Below are 21,829 nucleotides of genomic sequence, written 5' to 3' on the forward strand. Positions count from 1 at the left end.
GCATCTTGTTTCATTATGGATGTGCTTAGCTAATTTTGGAATGCCTTCCTGAGAAAAAAAAACACTCTCTTTTTGTACTGTACTGCACATAATCTGATTGTGGCCTCATTTAACAGAATTGCTTTCTTCATTAGTGTGGCTAAAGTGTAGTGCTTACCTGACTCTGGATTTCTTTATTTCTTTAGTTATTTTTTTTGATGCTGCAGGGGCTTGAATTAGCTTGATGAGGGACTTGTGTGGTTGTGATCACCCAGATGTACAGTATTTTCTACAACTGTAGTCTTGTGTGTACAATTATGGTTATGAACATCCAATCTAAAAGAAAACCTAATATATAAACTTTGAACTCAATAGTATTTCTAGCATGTGCAAGCAGTCTATCGGTGTAGGTTTGTGCTACTTTTAAATTGTGGGTGGATTTTTATTCTTCTGTGGGTTGAGGGTTAGGTATTTTGCATGCATTAAATTAATTACACCAGGGTTCTGGCAGGCAGCTAGAAAAGCTTAAGGCTTTAGTTTATGCAAACAGTAAATCTGGCAATGGTAGACATGATTTTCTCTTGTCTGCAGGAAACAAATTTTGGGTTTTAGATTTAGATTTCTCTTGTAGGCTGTTGAACAAGGCAACAGTATATTTCAGTGCATTTTGTAAATTAAAATGAGGACAATTTTATTGTTTATCTCCTGAGTTATGTTGATAATAAAGATTAAATACTAAATTATATTTATCAGTACGAAATACGTTACAGTATTTACATTCACAACAATAATAGAATTATGTCACTAAGGAATAACAATACAGCAGTAAGTGGAAGTAAGTGAATTATTATTATTATTTTTTTTTTTACCTAACAAGCTATTTTTCTAGCACAAGTCAAGAATACACTTGATCAGATGTGGAACACTGAAATTTGTGATGTTACTGAAAACATAACCCATAATTAACACAAAATATGACATAAATATTGACAAAACATATTGTAGGTACTGTATATGAAAACAGATAGATGCAGAAACTAAATAAAAAACTAAAAAACTAAATAAATACAAAAAAAGACATATTAGAACTACCGACATCTTGAAAAGGCCTTTGAAAAGGATTTCAGAACTTTCAGAATGCAAAATTAGTTGTGAATGCCTTACGGAATATGTCACCCACATTTCTAAGTAATAAACATTAACTGAACAAGGTCTGAAAAGCTAGAGGTGTTTTATTTAGCATCTATTGGACAGCCCACCTTGTCTCTGTGTGGCACCGATGTGAAAAACTGCCACCTCCATTGCCATTTGTCTCCCTGGATCTCCCGGCGGGGCCCATGCCTGACCTTCCACATTTTGTCATAACTCATGCAGTCTGGAGCTCCAACTCAGTATTGCACACTGACTGCACAACCTCACCTTATTGAGTATCTTTGGGGCTGATCAATATTTAATGCAGCCTTTAACAAGATCAGATTTAGCAAAGAGTTTCAGCACCAACTCTCATCCAAACATGGCTACCCTGGCCTAGGGCTAGAAAATGTGTGGAGAGGAGCGTGAGCTTTTTTGCTGTTATTAATGTAAGTGCTTGACCTGCACCTGTGTGGATCTGAGGGGAACAGAGAGCTTTTCTTGTTCAGGTTGGTGTTCAGGGCAATAGCCCTATTTGATGATACCCAAAGGCATGATGTAAAAATTACATACTGCCAGACCTCTGCTTTGTCCCTATGGTTCATCCTGCTAGACAATTCATTCATATTAATGGGTGATCACGAGCACCCTTATGTAAACTGTAGGTAGGGAAACAGAGGAGACGTTGGGAACAAATAGGCTGCAGTGATGGGAGATGATCGAATTTGAACGTGCTGATTCTCCCTCTATAAACGAATCCTCTCCCTCGTCAATCAAGCCCCTACACAAATAGTACATCCGTCAGCCTTTTGTTTTCCCTTTACCATTATCTCTCCCTGAAGCGGTCAATAGCCTTAGGCCCCAGATCAAACTGGCTCCATATTTAATAAAGCCCTCCCAGCAGCCCAGCCTGAGAATCATCCCAGGCCTCCATTCATTTCCACCATAATTACCTGCGCCTCCTCCCCCAGCCCACCCAAACCCTTGACCAGAATCCAATCTGCGCCATCGCCCACAGTAAATCTGGGTGGTATAAATAATAATGTGTGTGCAAATGAAATGCGAAAGATTACATTTGGTCACATAAAAGAGGGGGAGGATGAGAGGCCCTGAGGGGCAGATCTCAGTGGCACATCCATGATAGAAGAAATATCTGAGGGTTAATTTGTTTTAATGCCTTCAGCAAATCGTTGGTCCCCATCTTATGATCGAATACCGCCTCTGTCGCAGCATGCAACGTGTTCAAGAGCAGAGGGTTAATGACATTAAAGTTTTGTTGAATTCGCTACAACAGGAATCAGGTTTAATGGTAAAACAATGGGGCAATGTAGAAAAATCTCAAACTAGTAGGAAAAAAGGAATTTTTGAATAGCATATGTAACTTGTATTCAAAAGTTCAAGTCAGTCCAGATTCTTCATCTGGGACTGCAAATTACAGAACTAATTCTGGGCCTGAAGCAACTAAAGTATGGAGTGAGGAAAGATCAGTTCATGTAAAATTATGAAATCTGCACTGTGAATAGATTGAGAATTACATTTAAATGTTACTGTACTGGAAAAGGTGGAAGGAAAGGTTTGCCATGGGCAAGGACAACTATATATTTGCGTGTACTGTACAAAATATATATAACAAAATACAGATTGGTGCATACTGTATCAAAGATTGATGATTCGGGAATGTTTTGCTTGGTTTTCATGGGATCTGGGCTACATTTCTAGAGGGGGGTGTGATCTCCCCCAGACTAACAGTGAATCTTTCCAAAGGGTACAAGGGCTCACTGAATGGTTAACTTCTTGAAAATTATGGAAATTACATGCTACGGCCATCACATTTACCAAATATCAACCCTGCAGAAACCTTCTGGAGGATTTTAAAGCTATGTGTAAGACATTCCTCTCCACCACCATCTGAGCTGAGTGAACATTCTTGTTGTACATTCCTCCAGTTCAATTCCAGAGATTTGTAGAATCAATGCCGTACTGAACTGAATCACTTTACTAATAATGCCTTTCCAATCTGTGGTGCAGCTCGGTTCGACTTGGTGCTTTACTAATAACCCTCAACATTGTTATTATTTTTACTGCCTCTGTTCTGGGTGTGGAATTTGGCCATCCATCTTGCCCACGTACCAAGCTAGCCAACCTGGGACTTACAGGTCATGTACTAGCTGTCACTTATATCACCTATGTCACCTATTCATTAAACACAGAATCTTCTTGGTTAATCTGTCTGGATGCAATTGCTTTGCGTATTTAGTGTTGGCCAAACTTTAAAACTCTTTAAAAGGTCCTTGTTCTGGCATATTTAAGATTCCAAAAATAAAGAAGCTTCATACAAGTTCAAGTAGTTCAACTTCACACAAGTTCAAGTTCAAGTTCAACTTTATTTATATAGCCCATTTACAAACAGCCACACGGCTGACCAAAGTGCTTCACAGTGCGTTTGACATTACACATACAGTACACTTAAGAATACACACATGCACAATAAAAATGGAGTTCAAAAAGCTAAAATAAAAATTATTAAAAAAAGTAGAAAAATAAAATAAGCAGTTTAAAAGAAAGTGATATAAATATAAACCATAAAATAGAAACAAACATAAGCTTCACACAGCAATCTAAAGTTTCAGATTTTCACCATTTTTATTTATTCACAGTAACATTGTCTTATTAATATTTAGGACAATATTTAATCTCTTCTTTATTATCCAAGTATAATCCATTTTCTAGTTAGGACAAATCCCAAATTGCTTGTTATTCACTCTGTTTGGGCCCTATATACAATATTGGAAATGGAGCTGAAAGCCCTACCTTCAAACAGTCAGACATTCACTCACTCACTCACTCATTTTCTACCGCTTATCCGAACTACCTCGGGTCACGGGGAGCCTGTGCCTATCTCAGGCGTCATCGGGCATCAAGGCAGGATACACCCTGGACGGAGTGCCAACCCACTGCAGGGCACACACACTCTCATTCACTCACGCACTCACACACTACAGACAATTTTCCAGAGATGTCATTCAACCTACCATGCATGTCTTTGGACCGGGGGAGGAAACCTTAGTACCTGGAGGAAACCCCCGAGGGAGAACATGCAAACTACACACACACAGGCGGAGGCGGGAATCGAACCCCCAACCCTGGAGGTGTGAGGCGGAGGTGTGAGGCGAACATGCTAACCACTAAGCCATCGTGCCCCTGTCAGACATTCAGCAACAGAAAATACATGACTACTTGTGTGTTACTTAATGTCATCTGGAAATGTTTGCATTCAAACGCCTCTGTATTTTCAGTAAGGATTAAAGTATTGTTAAGGCTTGTGGGCAGCCTTCAAGTGAAAATCTTCTTCTCTTTATTTTTGTTAAACTAAAAAGTAAAAGTATTGTCATCCTTGCTTTGATGTGTGCTGCCGTAACAAACTCACTAACCAGTTCACTGATTCACTCATTTAATAATAACTCTGGATATGTTTCCTTCAAGAAGGCTTCATTGAATAAGTGTTTCCTTGAATGACAACATCAACATGCACCTAACATGCACAAAATGCACCTTTCAGATAGTTGATCAGTTTAAACCTAAATGTTTAGTTCCAACATAGAGTCATCATGAAGTTCTTCAAATACGACAGCCATTTTCTCCTCAAACTCCTTGCTGATATTCTCTCTTCCTGTAGAGAATACAAGAGAAATGAAAGGTAATGTGTATGTGTATGTGAGCAGTGCTGTATGACATTGTGTCCTCTGTCAGCCAGCTGATGGTGTTGAAAAATGTCAAGAAAAAGATGCAGGAATGTAAAAGAGGAACTGGCTTTGTATCTGTATTTGACATAATATTACAATTGAATGACAAACATGATTAATGGCCTGAAAGATGGGGAGGAGGGCGTGGGTGGAGAAAGAGAATGTGCATCAGAGAGAGAGAGAGAGAGAGAGAGAGAGAGAGAGAGAGAGAGAATGAGTGGAAGATAGATGGGGAGCACTGAGGATAATTTACTTGAGGGACAATTGAGGTCTTTTCAGGAGGCAACTCCGGATTAGTGGAAGACTTGTTTAATTAACATGACACTATGCAACCAGTTGCAAACAAGTGGAATACCAAATATTTAACTCCCCTATCTTATTACAGGAATAAACACATGCCTTGCATGCTGGACATTGCTGACAGTGAAAAAGAGGCGACAAACCGTGGCTCTAATTCTCCAGACTCTCCATATCTCATCATTCCTTCCCCATTTAGAGTGCACAGAGCATAGACAGTGTCTAATGATTTGCTCATATTAAATATTAATCTGTGAATAGCAATTCATCCACAATTTTTTACCTTCTTTTGGGGAATTCATTTAGAAGATTCTGGAGAATGTTGAATAACTGAAACAGAGCATTTTTTAGTTCATTATGTGCAGACATTTTTCAAGCATGACTGTTTATATCCATGCATTTCTGTCAGTCTGATATTTTCTTAAGGATCTTGAATTTTAGGCAGAGGAGACAGACCTCAACAGAACAGGTTTTGGAGTGATGCTGAATCCTGCGTTCGCGGAATGACACCACCTTGGTGTCAGCGCCTTACCATTGAGCAGGATTGTTCTGGTGATCCTCAGCCTATTTATTTTCAGGATTAGAATTCCCCTGTTGATGTGAGAACACTGATCCAGATCCTTGACCCTGACAGTGAGTATACAAGGCAGGACAGTGCATCATGATGTGAATATTAGCTGACGAATCCACTGGCCACCCCAAAAACACCATTATGCCCATTACCCTTAATCAAGGACCCATTAACAGACATACGAGGAAGCGTGTACTAATTTTTCCCAACCTTGTTTTTGAACGTTGCTTTAATTTTGGTGAAATAATATCTTCACATTGACATCGGCTTTCTTTAATCTGTTTTTTTGTTGTCACTTGGTTATTTGTTTGTGTACAGAATTTGGTGTTGAATCATTATTCAGAGTTGATTGATTTATCAAAAAATAAAAACAGAATTTATGTGAAGCATAAGTAATACAAGCAGACATCAGTTGTTATTTATAGTAACATTAAAAAGAACATGAAAAAGTACAAGTACTTTATAAACTTATAAAATGCAATACAAATCTTCACTGTGGTGCATACTGTATATACTGTATACAAAAACAAAACTAAGATTAACTAAAAAAATGTAAGATTTCCAAACATAACTTTTCCAACAAAAGAAATTACAGAAAAAAAAATATGTCTTTAAAGACAGCAATATATTATGTAATAGACAAACAAATGAAAGAAGCAAATGCATAAAAGTCAACATGGCAGATTTTTCCAAATACCCAGTAAAATTTAGCAGTTAATTTTATTACAAAACTGAATAAATTAAACCTGAGACTACTGATGCATTTTAAAAGCAAATGGTTGTCACACCGCATACTGACTTAGTTAATTTATTTCTATTTACTTTTCTTTAAAGTATTTTTATGTAGAAACGTTCACTCTCATTTTAATTTCGAAGGAATCTCTGCTTTACAGCATTTCTTTGCATGGGACTATGATTTTTGCACAATACTGAGCATGAAAAGAAGATTACTTTTCTAATAACAGCGAGAACATTAGAAGGAGGATCTCAGCTCCTGAAAACTGGCCTGAAGTTAAGCGACTGTGGAATATGCAAATGTACCCTGAATCAGGGCACTGGATTGGCCGGCTGCATGGCACAGTTCCATGCAGACCCGAGCGGTGCTGATGTGCACTTCCGTCTGTGCGGCCTGCTGTGTCCCTGCAGTCCCCCAGAGTCAATGCAGCTTGATTACACTTCATCCTCACCAAATTATAATGCAAATAACGTTCCAGCTATTAACCATGCAAAACGTTCTAAATGTGTACGCGTCCCTGCGGTGTGTGTGATGTAAATGGCTATGTCACATTAAAAGTGACACCGGTAATTCTGCGCATTGTGGAGTTATTGGATGCCACATCGTATGAGGCGTTGTGACAGCTATGCAGATGAGTGCATTTTGCCGTACCGAGTCAATTTGACACAGTCACGGGAGAGAGATTGCTTTTTTAGGCATAATGAAAGCACAGAAATTAAGAAATTACCTTTGAGCAAACTCGCCCCCTATCTCACAGGCAGTGGCACAAATTCAGCTGAGCAGGAAGAGAAGAACTACTTTAGATTCATGCTCACTCATTGCTCATTAAGAGACCTTTAACCATAACAGAATTATTATAATAGAGCCAACTGAGAGGTTTTTAAAATTCAGTCGAATTGGATTTTATTCACAAGACATGACTGTCTGGAAAGATCTTTTCTCACTTGTAAATGTTGGATTACTTTGTATGGTATGTGAATGAGGAGGGCCACGAGGGAAAAACAACAAGAAAAACCTCAGCATATGAATCACATTCAGACAGGAAAACTAAGTTGGCATTATGAGTCAGTGGTAACAGATCTACAACACAATAAACCTGTATCATCACTCAAGAAAATGGCATCATTTGAGGAACTGCTGGACGTGAAATTCAAACGAACACCTCAGTGATAAATAAATAAATAAATAAATAAATAAATAATCAGTGTGTTTTGGATCTGAATCAATCTGTTCTGTTGGTTTGCTTAAAGAACGGTACTGACTTTGAATATTGTCTCAGTAAATGGGTGGAATATCCATGCTATACATTGTAGTTAAAACTAGAGCTATCCATAAGTGTTGGAAGATTGATAACCGAACAGACATCACTGTTTGATGATGAGGACTCAAGATCCTTCCTCTGTAAAATGTGTCAATATGCTGGAATAAGCAAATCCTTTTCTTTGCCTCTCCTTTGCACAAACTTCATCTAATTTGAAGAAGAATCTTGAGGTAAGACAATATACAATAGGTGGCCAAAGGTATATGGACACACTGCTATTCTCCCTCTACACTAATGATGAATCTGCATACCGACAGGAGGTAAAGCGGCTGGTGCTATGGTGCAGTCAGAACAGTCTGGAGCTAAACACCCTCAAAACTGTGGAGATGATAGTGGACTTTAGGAAAGACCCCTCAACACTACTCCCCCTCACAATATCCAACAGCCCGGCGTCATCTGTGGAGGCCTTCAAGTTTCTGGGCACTACCATTTCCCAAGACCTGAAACGGGAGTGCAACATAAACTCCATCATCAAAAAGGCCCAGCAGAGGATGTACTTTCTATGTCAATTAAGGAAGTTTGGTCTGCCACAGGAGCTGTTGATGCAGTTCTACACTGCAGTCATAGAATCTGTCCTGTGCACATCCATCACCATCTGGTTTGGTGCAGCAACAAAACAGGACAGGAACAGACTGCAACGCACGGTTAGAACAGCAGAAAAAATAATTGGCGCCCCCCTGCCCACTCTCCAGGACTTGTACGACACAAGAACCAGAAACCGGGCAGAAAAAATCACCACTGACCCTTCGCACCCTGGATATAACCTCTTTCAGCTCCTCCCTTCTGGCAGGTGCTACAGGACTTTGCTTACTAAAACTGCCAGACGCAGGAACAGTTTCTTTCCCCAGGCAATCACCCTGATCAACAACTCACCATAATTGTATTCACTGCTTCTTATCATATGTACTGCATTATCAGGACTGTCAGTCATCACATCATCTGTATATATTACACACACTACTGCTGCTGTATATTGTACAAAAAGCATATTGCACAATATTGTTATTTGCACTCCCACACTTTATGTACATTACTGATCGTTCATATTCCATATTCATATTTTATATATTTTATTCATTCTATATCCATATTTTATACTCATTCTGTCTATATTGTATCTCATCGTCTGCATTGTTTTCTTGTATAGTTTGTATAGTATAGTGTTATTTATGTCTGTACCTTTGAGAGTCACAAACTGCTGGAACCAAATTCCTTGTGTGTGTCAACACACTTGGCCAATAAATCTGAATCTGATTCTGATTCTGATTCTGACATTTGATCGATGAAAATCCCTGTTCTAAAGCCACAGGTGAAAATATGGAGCTGAGCCCCAGTCGATACTTGATTTTGATCCACAGCTGTGTGAATTTGTGCCCATTCACCCACAAGAGCCCTAAAGTTTAAGCAGTTATGTTCAACAAGAAGGCTAAGTTATAAGTTGTGTTTCAGTTCATCCCAAAAGTGTTTAGTGAGGTCAGAGCTCTGTGCACGTAACTCAAGCTCTTACGCATTAACCTTGGCCTTCATGGAGCTCGATTTGTGCACAGGGGTATTGTGTTATGCTGGAACAGTTTTGGGTGAAAGGAAATCCTAATTCTACAGCACACAAAGTCATCTTTTACAATGCTGTGCTTTGACCTTGTTGAAAAAGTTTGAGGAAGGACCACATATGGGTGTTTTGATCAGATGTCCACAAACCTTTATCCATATAGTGTTCTTTTCTATAATCAGCATGTGATGAAGTTTTTAGTCCTTTTGGGGACCATACAATTCAATATTGGGGAAACACATATGTGATTTATCTGTTTATATTTATGTAATTTGTCTGTGTGATTTATATCATACACACACAATCATGGCCAAAAGTGTTGGCATCCCTGAATTTTTTCCGGAAAATGCAGTATTTTTAACAGAAAAGTATTGCAATTACACGTTTTGCTATACACAAGTTTATTTCCTTTGTGTGTATTGAAACAACACAAAACAAAAAACAGAGGAAAAAAAGCAAATCTGACAACTTCACACAAAACTCCAAAAATGGGCCGGACAAAACGATTGGCCCCCTTAATTTAATTTAACCCTTTGGAAAAAATAACTGAAATCAATCGCTTCCTATAACCATCAATAAGCTTCTTACACCTCTCTCTCAGAATTTTGGACCACTCTTCCTTTGCAAACTGCTCCAGGTCTATCAGATTGGAAGACAGGTGTTCAATGGGATTTAGATTTGGACTCATTGCTGCCCATTTCTAAAAAAAATTTCAGGGGTGCCAACACTTTTGGCCATGACTGACTATACTGTATATATATATATATATGTCACTTCCTGTTATCACTTATGTAGTAACAGCTGTGAACTGTTGCTTCATTACCAACATTTATATATATTGTTTTCTATCTTGAAGCTATTTATATTTTAAAGGACATCCATGTCAGAATACTTAAAGTTAGAACTTTACCTCTGACTGTTACAAAGCACTGACACTGGAGACTCCATCAAACATCTACTTATCATAAAACTTTTTTAATGTGTTTATATCAACTGTCTCCCATAGTTGTTCCTGTGTATGCTGTAACTATACAAACAATAATGTTAGAAAGAGTGCATTAATATAAACCTTTCAGCCAGACATGCTGTCAGAGCTGCTGCCCTAGAAAATAAACACCTTCTGACAAATCAGAACTGAGCATTCAACAGCACTGTGGTATAAATATGTATAATAGCTTGTGTGTAGAAAGACACCATATGACAGATTTTCTTGCAGTTTAAAACAAGGCCTTCCTACTTTAAAAAACAGAATCGTTGCTCCTCAATCTGTTACAGCTCTTGCATCAGTATGTGTGGGGACATTGCAGGACTCCTAGATGTGTCAGCTAACAAACAGCAATGCAACTAGTGACTAGAATTACCCAGCCTTGCACTACACTAAAACCAAGCTTACTCATCATGTAGGCAGGAATGTTTGTGGGGAAATTATGGCTGAAATTAGTTTCCCAGGGAAACTTATTAATGCATTCAAATAAATGACTTATTACTTTATTACTTCATTAAAAAACATTTTATATGTCAAGGTAAGAAGTGAGTTCTAAATGCTAAAGTAAAGGCGCTGCCATGTGAAGGAGATCTTCACCAAATTGTTGCCCATAGCCTTGATTTCTCTGTCTTTTTCCCCCACACACAGCCTAAAAGCTCACCTAATACTGTAACAATACAGTTTCTCTCATGTTCTTATTACAATGGTAAGAGATATTGAGATGTAGATAAGCTCTGAGTGACTATTAAAAAAAAAGAATCTGACAGTTTGTTAATCTCCATCAGTTTCAGTGGGAACCCAGTGGCAGGGTTACAGTGCTGCTCTCATCGCTACTCCATGCCTGCCTGCAATTTGAGCTGATCCCATCCACTCGTGCTCTAAACACGCAGCGTGCTGAAGAGGGCTCCTGAGTGGGCTGACTGGGGCCTAATTAGGGAGCTTTGTTAATGACAGGTAGTGTCAGATGCTAATGAGGCCCTGATTGGAGTGCGGGGGAGTGGAGATGATTGGGATGTCTTGCAGCTAAAAGTCAAATACTCATCAGAGCAGACAAGGGGCTGCACGGCGTTCACATTTGAAGCAGTCTAGGCAAAGCAGTTAGGCATGATAGCGTCTGCTGCGGCTGATGCTGAGGTCTGATCATACATCCATAAATGCTTTCAGAGCATTTCAAGCAGTTTCACAAATTTATGTTGCTAAGCCCTTCAATCAGTGGTTACTTTTTCACAATTACCTGCGTCAAACTCTAGAAAAATGTGATGGCCATTTTAAATTGCAGCTACATATTCTGGTAGTTTAACACATACAGTACTATTATATTTTTCTGTTATTTCTATTGTACTCGTAACAACAGACAGTCACAAAGCTGATTTAAAGTAATCCAGATGTAATTCTGGATCTCTAATGAACAAGTCAGAGAGGACGGTGGTGAGAAATCTCTGGATACGACAAGAGGAAGAATCCTGGAGAAGAACCAGACACAAAAAAGGAACCCATCCTCTGGATACTGGATAGCATCAGTCATTGCAGTATATACCTGTAGAAGAGTAATATAAAACAATACCGTGTTAAAGGAGCTTCAGAATTGTGATTATGAGACTTGGCAAGAGCGCAAAAAGACATCGGGATTCCAGCAGCTGTTTTAGGTGCATATCTACAGTATCCAGGTAAAAGTTTAGATAAGGCTGTAAACAGGACATGAAACCATCTACAGCAGCAGAAGTTGAAGAGCAAGTGCACAAGCTCCAAGCAGAAATATCAGACACGTCAAAAGAGACAAATCAATCTTTCTAACTTTCTTACTAGTTTCTCTGAAGCTCAGACTAGCAAGTAATTTTTATTATAGACTATGTGATAACATGTTCTCCATAACAGTTGGGTGATGATATGATGATGAGCCTCAGGAAAAAAAAACGACTACCTTCAGTTTACCTCGCTGGTAAACACGATCAGCACAGTGCAGAAAAGGGCTTGAGGACATAAGGATGACTTTTCCCCTAATAACTTTAAATTTGCACTTTGCCATTGCCACAGGTGTGTTTGTGTCTGTCTCATGAGTTTCAAGTAATCCTGTGTTGTCCTCTTATTAGTGGATTTTGCTTTTGGATTGTAGCAGTAAACACACTTTGAGATTTTAATTAAAAAATTGGACACTGCCAGAACTTTGTTGTCCATCTTTGTTTGCAGTGGCACTAAACCAGCCATGGGTGAACACGTCATTGTTTCATGTTTAGAACATTTATGTGTTCTAATACTGATGATTAGAACACACACATTTTTTTTTTACAATGTGCAATGTTTGTATCAGCAAAATTGGACCAAAGATCTGATTGTAAAGCCAGCATGGATGACTGAATGAGACAGTAAACACACCTTTACCATCCCTGACCGTTTACAGTGGAATAAATACAGTAGTGAGCATGTTACACAGGCATCTATAGCAACCATGACTATAATGGCTTTTGAGTGAAACACTGCTATCATCTGTCCGTTTGCAAGCTTTCTGTGATATTTCTCATCCAAACTCATCAGATGGCCTTAAAGACAAGGCAGCTTTGTCTTAAATATAGCTGTGAGCTCTCCAAATGAGCTCTCCAGAGATAGCTTGCAACACCTGCGGTCATTTTTCTAACAATTGAATTGGTTTACTTAAGTCAGGTGACACTTACAGCGGTGCTTTGTTTCATGTCACTGTGACATAAAGGTCCCCAGATGCAATTAACCCCGTTTCTGTGTCACACTGTACAGAGAGCATCTTTTTGGGAGCCAGTCATCTCACAAGCAACTTGGCAAATGCTATAATTAATACACGGACATGATCTCTGGGATTTTACAGAAGTTTTTTTTTTCTCAAATTGACACCAAAGATATTTCCCCATTCTTACAGTTTTCTAGCTCCTCAGTTTTAGGCAGTGTAACAAGTTCACCTGTTGTTCCTCCGCCCCACCGGAGGGAGCCCTGTCCTCAGGTCAACGTTGACATTTAACCACGCTAATGCTAAGCATACTTGCGAAGTATTGCCAGTTCTTCTTTGTTACCAATCTGTTTGTAATATTCCTGTGATTTTTGCCTTTGTATGACCCTGTTTTACTCATGACTCGGATTATAAGCTTTTTTGTTGGTTTTCAGTAAACTCCACAAATTAATTCTACACCATCTTCTTCAGATAGTTTATTAAATGTGGTAATGACATAATAGTAATATCAGACAAATTAGTAAAGCTGAATTTCAGTAAAAGCAAATGGAATTATTGTGTCTGAGAGCTCCTGGAGTACAGAAGGGGGACAGAAAATTCCTCATAGCACTTCAGTCCTGGAAAACAGCAGACACTGTGACTCATGACACTAACCGAGGGCTCCATTGGTGCTATCACAGAAATTTGACGGTTCTGCTGACCGACGCTGCAGATTCTTGAGAGTGTGTGACTCTCTTCAGTGTGATTTTTGTGCAGTTTTCATAGAGGGCCTAAATCCTGCACTACAAGCGGAGATGCCGTGCAAGGAGGAGGAGATACCACTATCCCAGTACACCATGGTGGCCATTCGCTTATACAACCTCCGGCACATCCAACACCACAACCTCCAGTCCCAGCCATTTCCTCGTTATGGTTAAAGCATGCAGCCAGCCCCGTTGTATGAGTAGAGCCACTGCAGCTTGGCAAGAGACGAATCTCTAAGAAGGAGTGGCAACGCCATCTACACCTGCACAACATTTTGCGGTTTTTATGGCTCAACATTCATGACCCACAAATTTCATGAAGATTTAAAGAACTCACCAAATGATATCCTTACTGTATCAACCACTGTTTTTAGTGAACCCTCAGCCGTATCACCTCCGTCAAAAGTCTGTAACCTACAACCATCACTTATATTCCCCGAAAATACCATGACCTGCAGGAGGTCTTCACCAATGAAGGCACAACACAGCTCCCACCATACCAGCGTTGGGACTGCTCAATCGACTTTCTATCAAACAGCACACCTTCTAAGAGCCAGATCTACCCCTAAGGTTCTTTCCACCAAGAATCTGAAGCTCAAATTACCATGTCAAAAACTCAGCCCCAGGTATATAGAGCCCTTTAAGATTGTACACCAAATTTACCCTGTCACCTATTGGCTGCAAGTCCCATCCAGCTACAGAATCACTCCATCATTCCGTGTCACTCCTCAAGCAGGATCACCCCTCCCATGTCACTGAGAACTCTGAGAATGAAGCCCCCTGGGAGAGATCATGGGTCCAATGATATTTTTGATATTTTAGATCCCTCATCACAGACCTCCACCAGGCCCACTCAGATTGCCCTGCCCAAGAACACCAGGAGGTGTTTCTTGAGGGGGTACTTTCTTGAGGAGAAATGTTTACCCGTTGTTCCTCCTCCGCCCCACATGAGGAACCCGTCTACTAAAAAAAGAACTGCGCTTAGCACGGCGCTAAGAACTGCGCTAACGCTAAGCATCCTTGCGGAGTATTGCCAGTTTTCCTGAGTCACCATGCCGTTTGTTATATTCTTGTGTGATTTTCTCCTGTGTATGACTCTGTTATGTTTCTCTGGTTTAGCTTGTTTTTTGGATGTTTTTTTTGGATTGTTCACTACGTTGGTTGCTATCCTGGTTTTCCAAACTTGCGCTTGTTTTTTGACTATTAACTTGGATTATTTGCTTAGTGTTGGTTTCCAATAAACTCCACAAAAGGTTTCTACACCATCCACTTTGAATAGTTCATTACAGGCAGATATGACATAACAGCAATATCACACAAATTAGCAAAGGTGAGTTTTTTTTTTTTCAGCGGAATCAAGTGGAGTTCTTGTGTCTGAGAGCCTTGAGTGTGAAGGGAGGGAAAATTCCTCACAGTATTTCAATCTTGGCAAACAGCGGACACTGTGAGTCATGACACTATCCGAGGGCTCCAGTGAAGTGTGTGGGTGGACAGCTGCTGTGATGGTGAAGTATATGAAGAGAGCTTCCTTGGCCGAGTCAAGGGAGCGAGTGAGAACGAGAGAGAGGGAAGAAGACAGAGAGAGAGAGAAAAGGGAGGGAGAGGGAGGACGTGAAGATGGTGGGAGGGGGTGAGAACGACAGTGGAAGATGGATTTCCACACATTTATAATAGCTGTCACACCTTACATTCTCCGAAGCAATTTCACATTTGAGAATGGGACAGCGGCTCAAATTAAAAATGACATTAATTTCTGCCAGCCGGCACACATTGCATTTTTCATCCCAGGTGAAACACTTCTAGATTAGGCCTGGAATGGTATAAAAGTATTTCAAAACAATACGCATCAGTCAGGGAGGATTTGGTATTTATGGGGATTATGCATGTGCCTTTGGATATATATGAATTTATTGTGAATGTTTTTTTTTAGACGTAATTTAAATCATTCTTTGCTTTCTGTTATGTGTTATCATTTATAATAGCCTCATAGGATACAAACTGAATGCAGAATCATGTCCTTAATGGTGCATACAGCTACATTCATCTAAATTCATCTTCTGTAAGTGCCTTGGGGCGGGAATCAGGGAACTCCGGGATATGTATTTTATGAGACTGGACCTGTCCATTGCACACAATCATTTACAGACAAGGGCAATTTTGTGTAGCCAGGTCACTTATTGGCATGCCTTTTGGAGGAAACTGGAGAACGAGGTGTAATTTCAAACAGAAGGGGAGAAGATGTGAAACTGTGAACAGCACAGACACTAACCCAGATGGAGCTGGGAACCCTGGAGCTGTGAGGTAGCAGCGCTGCACAAGGCACCTCTGTGTGATACACTTTAATTCAACACTGCATGTAGAAGAGAAATCTACAGTATATTAAGAGAAATATTTCTGTTAAGGTAAATATGTTCAAATATAGGATGTTAATATCAATATATCGGGGTCTAAAAACTCAGGAGACGCGAGTGTAAAGTGTTATTTAAGTAAAGGTGACAGGATATTGTAGCTATCGTCTTGTTTTATAGTCAGAAATATAAGTGCTGGAGCCAGAAAAACAATGATGCAGCCTGTTAAGTGAGAGAGGAACCTCCAGAGAGCACTATAAGGGATGGAGCGATCATACTGAGATGACTTCCTGACCTCTGAACTGAACTGTGATATATAAAACAAAGTCACTGGGAATAAAACAAACTTACACAACCCTTTCAGCTCTGTGTTCATTTTTGTGCATTTTAATTGTTGTGCATATCTGATATACATTCTTTTGCAGATATATTCATATTTTAAATCACACATCATTTGCTTGAAAAAAATGTTAATTCAAAATCAAAAAACCATGAAATGTTTCAAAACAGTTTACTTTATTATTATTTTTTAATCTTCTCCAGACAAACACATTGATTTCTGGACCACAGTAGAGGATGGAAACCTTTCACAAACATTTTTTATTATCATAATTATTTGAAAATACAAATATAAAATTATACTTTCCACATCTGAGATGTGAGAGACCCCCATCCACTTTAGTTTATTTTACAACAGGGCTTAAGCAAGCCATAGAAGAAGACCTGAAAGATGCTTTCAGACGTCAGTCCGTTCAGTCAGTTCATGCGGTAAAAAGTCCGTTAAAAATGGGCAAGTGTTAGGAATGGACAAGGCAATCAGAGAGACGAAAGCTGGGTAGGAAAACAGGAGACTGAGTTCCCGAGGGAAGCGTCAGAAATAAAGACCGTTCCCCTGTGACCCCTGCCTTGTCAACTGTACCGTGTCCCTATAGCGTTAAAGTTAAAGGGACACGTGGACAGCTAAACTAACACGTTTCCCGGCTTTCTAACTGTCCCAGTAGTGCACAATGCAGCTTTCCCACAACGCGTGATTTCAAACATGATTTCAGTGTAGACTACTGACCCAAATGTTTTCTGGGTCACTACAAATGATTAATAAGCATTATGAGGCAGCTTCAACAAACAGCTTTAACAAAGAGAGATATATACACTATACATATATATCCTGTATCTGTATACAAGTATATACATATGTCATTACAGTATGTCATTACAGAGAGATAGTGTGTTTACAGGTATGTGTGCATGTGCTGTGTTTCTGTGCGTGTGTGTGTGCAGACAGAGTAGTTTGTTCCTTCATTAATGGGATGATCGTTTTGGCCATTGCCTAGCACTTGCCTCAAAATTCAAGTTTTGAATGGATACGGTAGTTCATTTCGAATATCACCCAACACCTTCCAGGTCATTTTTTTTTTTCCTTTTCCTTTTTTTTTTTCCAAAACCAACAATTATCCAATGATTTAACTAGTCTAGCAAGATGTGTAACATTCATCTGCTGTAAACGGCTGTCGATGGAAAAATAAAATAATGGCAACAGAGCCATGCTACCTTAAAGTCCAAGCTACAAGATCAAATTAGAAAAGAAGAAAGAAAGCAACGGAATGAGAGACATTATAGAAGGCTATCAGAAAAGGTGGCCAGCTTTCATTTTAATCAAGAGCCAGATCATGATTATAAGTATGTCAAACTCATAATCTTAGTGTTTATAAAATATAGAATTTTCTGTGAAAGTTTTATCTCATTAATGTGAATTGGAAAGACCGTTTCCAAGTTATAAATGTTTGTAACGAGGTTATAATTTGCAGCAACTTCACACAGCAACACAAACTAATATGCTTGATGTCCTTAATGCCGTGTGTTTAAAAGGTCAAATCTAGAGCCATAAACAGTTTTTTTTTCTTCCCAGGAAACACTAAAAGGTTCTGTTTTAAAACCTCTACAGCAGTGTTTCCCTGTCAGATAGGATTCTTTAGTTATCTACAGTCTCTAACTATCCAAAGATCCCCTGAAGAAACTCTCTGGCAGGACAGCAGTACTGGAGTGAGTAGTAAAACCGGCTCAGTGTTTGTGTCTGAATGAAATCTGAGAGCATGTATCAGACTCACAGAATCCACACAGTAATTACCAGCTAAATCTCACATGTAGAGGACTTCGATTAGAATTAGCATACATTCATAATCCCTGAGAATAGATTTCATTCAGAAAAAATATCTCAGTAAGTTACACAGAAATCTTCTAGGACTGTTAACAAGAAACAATCAAACGACAATCTGTCTTAATAAAACGGTTTAGTTATTAACACTAACAGCTGCTAGTCTTAATTGTTTTATTTCATAAGCTATATGAGCACTTCACATACTAATAATTTGTTCTTTGTTTGTTGTTGCTGTGATTAATGTTTAGCTTTGATTAACATGAAGAACTGGCACTAAATGTAACAGCGTTAAAAAAAACCCTTTAAGAGGACCGAAACCTAAAACATATATGAATCTGAATCTATGCAGACACATAGACACAAAAAAGTATTTAAAAATAGTAGTGGACGTTTTAAAGAGTATAAATATCAAAACCTATTACAGTTTTATCCGTATCTATAATTATTAGGCTAGATCATCATTACTCAGGTAGAACGTACTAAAAAAATATGACTTTTTTTTTTCCATTCACGTAATAAAATCCTTTCCATAATTATAAATTGCGTCCCTCTTGAAAAAAGAAAGAAAACAAAAAAACGGTTTTGCATATCAAGCGTTAGCATTTAAGGTAGTATGGCACACCCCTTTTCAAACATTCAAGGGTGGGGATCCAATTAATGCCTTGTTTACAACTCTGTCTTACACCAATTCTCTTAATTTTCTGGATTTCATCATGAGAGCTTTGGTTAGTTGAAACCATGTGAGAATCAGAAAAAAAAAACAAAAAAAAAAACAACCCAATGAACACAAAAAAAAAAAAAAGGAAAAAAAGACAAAGTAAAGGTGAAACACGGCATGAAAACAATGTTCAGCATATTTTTTTTGTTTGTTTGTTTAAATGATTATCAAAGAGAAAGTTCTATCCTTACTGGTCCTAAATCTACTAATCTACCACTACAGCTCTACTGTAACGTTGATTACATAACATCTACGACTATTCACTAAGAGAGAGTGAGACAGATATAGTGAAAGAGCAAGAAGACGAAAAAGCGGGAGGCAAGAAGCGGGGAGAGAGGAGTGAAACAGATCAACAGAGAAATGTACAGACCACTACACTGGCATCAAAAGACAGCACTCTTTTACAAGTTAATTTCTTTTTTTTTTCCACTTTTTTTTCTCTTTTTTTTTTTTTACACATTACTAAAATACAATGATCAACAGAAGATTACTGGATGAAGCGACAGGGAATGGAGAGATCATCGAATGAGAAAATACAGTACATAGTAACCGTAATATAGTCAGCAACATATTTAACATAGTCATTCACTTCCACAAAAATAGCAATAAAAAATCCCCTGTTGATTTTCAAACTGTGATGGGGATCACGCTGTTTTGAGTAGTTTTGTCTTTTGAAACAGTTTGAACAGTTAGCAGGAAGCCGTCTTTCTGCGTTGCTCTTACTTATTCCTATTTTTCCCGTGATGTCGAAAAAAGGAAACGGATTCAGCGTTTCGAATCGTGTGTTAGTTCAGTCAAATTGTGGGAAAAAAGGGAGGAAAAAAAAACGTAAATAAAAACATTTGCAGCAAGGATGAACAACAGCATATATATCAGTCAGTTCACACTCTTAAATATCACTCTTATTTCACTCAGCATATATTTTAGCATCATTTCCATCTCATCAGATCTGACATGTACGTCATATATGTGTAGCAGCTACTGATTTCATTCAGTTTCAGTGTATCGGAGGATTTTGACTATTGCTACCAATAAACTCAGCTGTAACGTTGGCAGATCAGAAGCACAGAAATAAAATGCCTGGAAAAAAAAAGATTAATCCACAAAAAAAACACAGCCGTAAAGATCGCGACCGCACAGGGACAACGTTTCCATAGCAACCCTTCATATGACCCACGGTAAAGAACATCCTTAAACATGTGCAAATAGAAAATAATAAATTCTTTCTCACAGTGCAATGTTTCTTTTTTTTCCATTTCAAGACAATCTTTTTTTATTTTGTCTTACGATAAAATAAATTAATTTGTTACGTCCTCTAAAGTACATCCCACAGGACTGAGGTAATGGTGCAAAAAACAGTTCCTAATTGATCACGGTAAGTCAGAAATGACTACAAATCTTGAAATATTGCCTTTTTTGTTTTTCCGAAATCAGGCGTACTGTGTACTATGTTTTAGGACTACGGGAAAAATACATTAAAACACTAAAAAAATAAAATTAAATAAAAAAATACAAAAAGTGAGAAGGAAGAAGAAGAAGAAGAAGAAGAAGAAGAAGAGGAGGAGGAGGAAAAAAAAAACAGTCTTAGAAAATCTCTAATTTCATCACTGGTACTTAAAAAACATGAAACAAACATGTGCTTTGGATTTCAGTTGGATTTTGTTTGTACGATGCTGATTTGTGTGTATGCTGTGAAGTATTTTCTCTGTGAAAGCTGTGCACATCTGATCTCACAATCTAGTCAATATGCTGGTTTTGCTACCTGCACAGTTAGAAAGCCAACAGTATTTACAGAGCGAGCTAACAGTGTTTTATTGGGCTTGTGTCTGCAGTCGGGTTCTCACGGCTTTTGTGCTACAAATAGATTTCAGTTACCGCACCAAGCCTGAAAGATCTTTTTTCTTTTTTTTTCCTTTTTTTTTTTTTTTTTTTTGAAACATAATTCAGATTGAGCACAGTACGACCTCTAGAACACCATCACAAAAATATGGTTCTCTCTGAGATGGTTCGATGTAGTAATGAGTAATATTATACAGATTTCATCATAGTTTTTTTCTTTTAAATCTCATTTCACAAAGTATTAAAAGGAAATGTATCTTTTTTTCTTTTATCGACGACAACAACAAAAAGACATTTATAAAAAAGGACTGTGAAAATAGTGTAGTCCTCTTATTGCCCAAAATAGATAATAATGATAACAAGACGTCACATGAAACAAAGAACAGAGCTACTTAGATTTGTTAGTTACCCTCTTGTTGCTCTTTTTAAAGGTTGAGAAAATCATGAGTTTCGCAGCAAGTCCTTCAGTGTTCTTGCTTGAATGAAATGAAATCTGAAACCATGAAACACTGGCTATTATTACAAAGAGCCATGAGTGAAGAGACGACTAGAGTGATGTTATTACACTAAAAAAGAGAGAAGATGCACATTTACATAGTTCTTCTCATCAGAGAACGTAGTATATAATGAAAATATTTCAAAACTAGTCAACCTCAGAGGCTGATTCAGACTATATGATAAAAGATGTTAAAGAAACGACGTCAATAAAAAGGGGAAAAGAAGTGAAAAAGGACAAAACGACAACATCATCCTAGAATATGGGGATACGTTAGGAGAGAAAAAAAATCCAAAAAGCCAGGTTTTCATTATAGTACAGCAGATTAATGTTGTTGTTGTTGTTGTTTTTTTTTTGGAGATGTTTTAGACATTTCTTTTGTTCTTCAGATCCTGCCATCTCAGCTCGTCCGTGTCTGTCCCACGCTGTAGTGCTTGGAGTTGTATGGCCGTTACCTGTACACAAAACCAGTTAGAAACTGTGGCCTGTCTTCCCCTGACCTCCCGATAAACTCTGCTGGAGC

At 38.4% G+C, this 21,829-nt stretch overlaps 1 protein-coding gene across 12 annotated transcripts in view; it reads right to left on the reverse strand.

Annotated features, from left to right (window-relative positions):
* Nucleotides 1–16,595: 16,595 nt before the first annotated feature.
* msi2b (musashi RNA-binding protein 2b) overlaps nt 16,596–21,829 on the reverse strand; it is a 235,194-nt gene continuing 229,960 nt past the window's right edge. For 9 of the 12 annotated variants that reach the window (XM_060887826.1, XM_060887837.1, XM_060887833.1 and 6 more), the window contains one exon: nt 16,596–21,761. In XM_060887826.1, coding sequence (XP_060743809.1) covers nt 21,672–21,761 — 90 coding nt within the window. In that variant the 3' untranslated portion in view covers nt 16,596–21,671. Of the gene's footprint in view, nt 21,823–21,829 lie in introns of all 12 variants that reach the window. The other 3 variants (XM_060887830.1, XM_060887828.1, XM_060887829.1) reach the window with 2 other exon arrangements.

The sequence above is a fragment of the Tachysurus vachellii genome, chromosome 15, assembly GCF_030014155.1.
Source record: "Tachysurus vachellii isolate PV-2020 chromosome 15, HZAU_Pvac_v1, whole genome shotgun sequence".
In the NCBI taxonomy this organism is placed as follows: Eukaryota; Metazoa; Chordata; class Actinopteri; order Siluriformes; family Bagridae; genus Tachysurus; species Tachysurus vachellii.